This window comes from Rutidosis leptorrhynchoides, chromosome 10 (genome assembly GCF_046630445.1).
Source record: "Rutidosis leptorrhynchoides isolate AG116_Rl617_1_P2 chromosome 10, CSIRO_AGI_Rlap_v1, whole genome shotgun sequence".
NCBI lineage: Eukaryota > Viridiplantae > Streptophyta > Magnoliopsida > Asterales > Asteraceae > Rutidosis > Rutidosis leptorrhynchoides.
The window spans coordinates 205,925,322-205,930,627 of NC_092342.1; the positions used below are offsets into that span (position 1 = coordinate 205,925,322).

General features: G+C 32.4%; 1 protein-coding gene across 1 annotated transcript; it reads right to left on the bottom strand.

The window, feature by feature from the left end:
• Positions 1-1,310: 1,310 nt before the first annotated feature.
• Positions 1,311-3,462, bottom strand: LOC139872203 (probable WRKY transcription factor 46). Its single transcript, XM_071860043.1, has 3 exons — positions 2,875-3,462; positions 2,647-2,775; positions 1,311-2,039 (listed from the first exon to the last, which is right to left on the bottom strand). The coding sequence occupies exons 1-3, from the start codon at positions 3,162-3,164 to the stop codon at positions 1,511-1,513; spliced, it is 948 nt and encodes a 315-aa protein (XP_071716144.1). The 5' UTR covers positions 3,165-3,462; the 3' UTR covers positions 1,311-1,510.
• Between the last annotated feature and the right edge of the window lie 1,844 nt (positions 3,463-5,306).

Below are 5,306 nucleotides of genomic sequence, written 5' to 3' on the forward strand. Positions count from 1 at the left end.
TGTTTAGGTCAAGACTAGCATTGTTCTTTGCACACGTTTACTTGTTGAAGTACTTTACTACTCGTGCACTCAAGGTGAGATCATAGTCCCACTTTTACTCTTTTTGAACTTACATTTGGGATGAGAAAACATAAACATTTCTTTACTAAGTGAACACAAGTACAGGAAAACAAACATTCTACATACGAGTTTAGAACAAAATCCTCAATTCGATTATCATTAGTTACACTTGCCGGGTGTAAGCGAGAACTTATGTTGTATGGATCCATATGGGTTTGACAAACCCTCATTCAAACGGTTCGCTACCGTTTACGAAATGAAATATATTTTCGAGAAACAGTGTATGTTCTCAAGCACTAAGTGATGGGGTTCTATGGAAGGAATGTTAAGCATTGATAATTGGGTGCTCGTGAAACAAACTTTTGGAATGTATTACTATTATTTCATTGATGCAAATCTTGTGGTTCACTTGTACTTACTTACTTAAACCTATGATTTCACCAACGTTTTCGTTGACAGATTTCTATGTTTTTCTCAGGTCCTTGAACGATACATGATACATGTTTCCGCTCATTATTTTGATACTTGCATTGGATGTCGAGTATATATGCATACACAGAGCGTCTTTTGGCTACTTTTAAATTGTGTCGCATAAGTTTCATTTGTACTTATAACTTTGTAACGTAACTTGTGGTGGAACTATTCTCGTAAACTTTGAACAATCTTTACATTTGAAATGAATGCGACATATCTTTTGGTCAAACGTTGTTTTAAAGACTTATGACCACGTAACGGAACCTAAGTAGACGGCGCCGTCAATGACGATTTTGTCGGGTCGCTACATTGTCCATATTTCGCAGGCCATCCCAGTTGCGATCTCTTCTGTCTCAGTTGCGATAGGGGACATTCCGGTTGTGATAGGCAAAAACTCAACTTTGTTCAACTTGTTTCAATCCTCTTCACCCACTCCAACAACTTGTTAGGTAAAGTGCTTCATTTCGTTTTATTTGCACATGTTACCAAAAGGTTATTGATCTTGCAGTATCGATGTGCTTCTCTGACCTTAAGTTAATAGGTTAAAATTTCGATTTAGATATCATGTATATATATTCATGTAGAATGTATGCATTTTCCTTCTAGAAAAATTATTTGCACCATGTAGTTTGGACCAACTTAAAGTTCTTGACTTCTGATATGATGAAACTTTAATTATAGTATAGTATTATATATAAAATTATTAAATCAAATAGAGGAAGATGAGTGCAATAGAACTCGAGATGCTAATGTTGTAAAAACATTTTTATTTGCTGTCAAAATCGCCAGAAAGTTCTTATACAACATTAAAATTTTCCATAAAAAATCTATGTACATTCAAGAAAAAATCATACAATAGGACTTGCAAGATAACTATCAACTAGGACTTGCAAGATAACTATAAAAACTTGTACATCCTATCTATTATCTCAGGTAGAATAAGCCAACAACAACATCATCTACGAAAATTGAAGCTTTATGCGAACATCTCTGAGTTTGTGATGTCAAAAAGGAAGCTATTATCGAAAAATCCATGGTCAAACGACATATCACAATCTCCAGAACGTAAATTCGTTGATGAATTGGGCGCTGAGTTCATCATCCCACTAAAATCAGAATCGGAACTTTGCAAACTGTGATCAAGAGTAACAAAAGTTGTTGAATCACATCCTGCATAGAACAAATTCTCTAACTTTTCGGTTTCAATTGGTGTTGAGGCAAACGAAAACGATGGAAATAATCCTTCATCACTAGTATTAATTTCATTACTAAATTTGAAGCTTATCACACGATCCATACATCTTTTTTTTGTTGGTCTCGAGTCTTGAATATTTTCTTCGTTTTTCGGTTGTTTCTCCAATGCTTTTGATGGTTGAGTGGCATGGTTGCAAGTATGCCTTCCTTTATACGTTACTTTAAAAACCGATGAATCTTCATCGGATCTTTGTACTTGTTTTGTTGCCAAACATCCTTGAACGTTACGATGTGTACATCTATAATATGCCCTGTATTATAATGAATAACCCAAAATTTAGAATAGAATACATTATTACCAACCAAAATTTATCTCACAAATCTAACTTTTTGTGTACCAGACTCATTCCAGTCAGAATACCGTACATATTAAAGGACATCAACTTGCATTCCATAAAGGTATGTTTAGTGGCCACAAAACAGTACATTAAATGAAATATATCCCTACCCCTTATGAACAAGTGGTGATTGATGAGACTATACAAACTAAAGATAAGATCAAGCAAATTTGGCTAGTAGTAAATACAGTTTTTTACCAGCTGTTTGAGCTTTGGACATGAGCTTAAACTAATTATCAACTATAATAAGTATTCGATTCACATTTATACTGATTGGAAAGAATGTGAAAACAAGTTAACTAACTGTAAGCAGACAAATTATTGTACCATTAAAATTTTCCATACTGGTAATCACATTTATTTATATATATAATATATAATATTTCTTGTCGAAAGTAACTTAAAAACTAATAGAAACATATTTAGGCCCGTGAATATTCTAATCTAAAACTTAATAACTAAAAACTTTTAAGGGGTCACCACTTCAAATGGGAAAAGGACATGGATTAAAGTTTCTAACCTTGGATGATTAGCACCTAAGATCTCCTTTTGACCATATTTTCTCCAACTATATCCATCACTAACAGAAACATCCACCATAGTCTCAGAATACACTTTCACCTGTTCACTCCATTTTTCCATTATTTTCCTGCAATGATATAAAAACAAAAACCATATTAAAATCCAACTTCCAACAAATAAAATATCATAAACTAGTGCATTAAACTATCAAGAATTCAAGACTCACCTTTTGTTAAAGACATTTTTGATTTTGCAATTATGAAGATAATTTGAATCTGCAGGATCAGAAAGCTCAGTCCTTGGACTAATATCATCAAAACAAGTTGAGGATTTATCAATATCACATCTCCAATTAAGCATAGAAAGTGCTTTTTCATAAGAAGAAAGTATCTTTTCAATAAGAAGATCACATGTTTGAGCTGACATGGGATCATCAAGATGGTTTTTAAGCTCGTTGGTGAACTCTTCGCCTTGAGTTAGCTCAGTGATCAAAGGCCTTTTCTGACTAGTTTCCATTTGAGTATCACACACAAAAAAAGTTAAGATTTTTTTTAGCTTGTACAAGAACAAGTTATGATCTTTATGGATATTATTGATGCTTTAAAGGGGGTCCATGAAGCATATATAACACGGAGTATAATATAGGGAAGTTTAAAAAATTAGAAAATTGTTCAAAGCCAAGTTGGACAGTTAAAGATCAAAATATGATGAAGTGGCTAAAGTGGGTTGAGGGGATATATATACTGTTAGTAGGTTGGTTGGTACCAAAAGCAAGGGGAGCTTTCTTTGTAAAATAAATAAATGTGATGAAGGAAGGTGTGTGGAAATAAATGTGGAACAAGGGGGATATATATACATACACAACTATATAGACATATGAACAGTAGTATGGAATTTTCAAGAAAATCTTCTCTTTCTTAAGTTTCATTCTACTACTACTACTATATAAGTAGTGTTAGTTTAGATTTAAAAACTTACGGTATTATTCCTTTTATTTATTTATATTTATAAAACATAATTTACAAGACGGAATTTAACTTTCGACCAATTCAGAGGACTTTAGATACGACTAACTTTGTTTCACGCAAAAACACACACACTTTGTGTGCATTCTACTTATACTATTTCTGCCAATAGTATTATTATATATTTTTTTTTTTCAATACATGATACATCTATCTATTGGTAGTATTAACAAAACTAAAATGACAAAAAAGACAACTAACATAATTCCATAAATTGAAATTAACAAATATACGTTGGTTGACAAATTGAAACCAAACTTTGTGAAATTTGAAGCAATCCCAAAAAACCTACATTTTGAGGAAAAGTTGAAAGCCAATCTAGAAGATGACGTAAGAATAGACCCCACAAACTTCTAAAAAAACACATGAAACTTCGTAGCGTCTCGAATTATTTATTGATTTATAAATTTAAATATATATTGCGGGGATGTTAATGAGTAAACTAAAATGATGGAATTCAGCAAAAAAAAACAAAAGATGAAAAAGGAGAAGAAAAAGAATGTTCAAAGCTGGTTCCACGTTGTTGGTTGATATCATCTATCAACTTCACATTTTCACCTCCATTTAACTCAAAAATTTGACTTACTAAAAATAGATTTAATTAGGCCAATCATAACCGAAATTTATTACGGAGTATTAATTTAGCCATAGGCTCTAAAATCTTATTTTTACAAAGTAAATTCTAATATTTACATTTGGTTTGTTATAGTGTTTCCAAAACTAACTCCTATTAACTTATCTATGTTAGTTTGAATTAGAGGAGGAGAGTTTGATCATTCTATGTTGATCAATATCTAAGTGTTAAATCTAACTGTCGCATAATACAAAAACACACGTCTCATACTTAGAACTCGGACTTTTCATATTCACGTATAGTCTTCTATATCAAACAAACTCTAACATCTTCAATCCAGTATGGATTAACCCGTGGATGTTCCTACGTACACTATACGAACATAATATGCAACTTAGGATTCACCTACCTTTAATAAACTATACTGTAATGTTTCATCAATTATGTTTTTTATTGTTATTATTACAAACATTTCATCCGTTTCTAATGCTTTTTTATATCTTGATTACAGCTCAATATATGACGATTGAAGGCGAGTTGTAATTTAAGGATTAGAGTTTACGATATAAAACTTGAATGTGATTCAATTTGTAATGTTAGAAACGAATAATATAAGTGCTATATTAGAAAGCAAAACAAAACGACTATTCCACCTTCATCTGTAACACACTTGATACAAATTAATGGATATAAGTTAACAAGTTAGTTATGTGAATTGATGATACACATATTGGATCCGTATCAAATAACTCTTATTCTCATAAGAATTATATATTTTACAAGTAAAAACAAATTTTAGCATGCTAGAAGGGAGCAGGCTAGAAGCAAGTAGGCACGGAAATTCCGTCTAGGATTTTCCGTCTAAGAATTTCCGTCTAGGAATTTCCGTCCAGGAATTTCCGTCCAGGATTTTCCGTCTAGGACTCGAGGCTGTCTTGTACGTAAGCCCTTTACCATGAGCAGTTGCCACGTCAGCTAGTTGTACTACACTTGTAGTACACTTTGTACTACCACATATGCCTATAAGAAGACACTTACTACTCAAAGAAGGATCCCCCA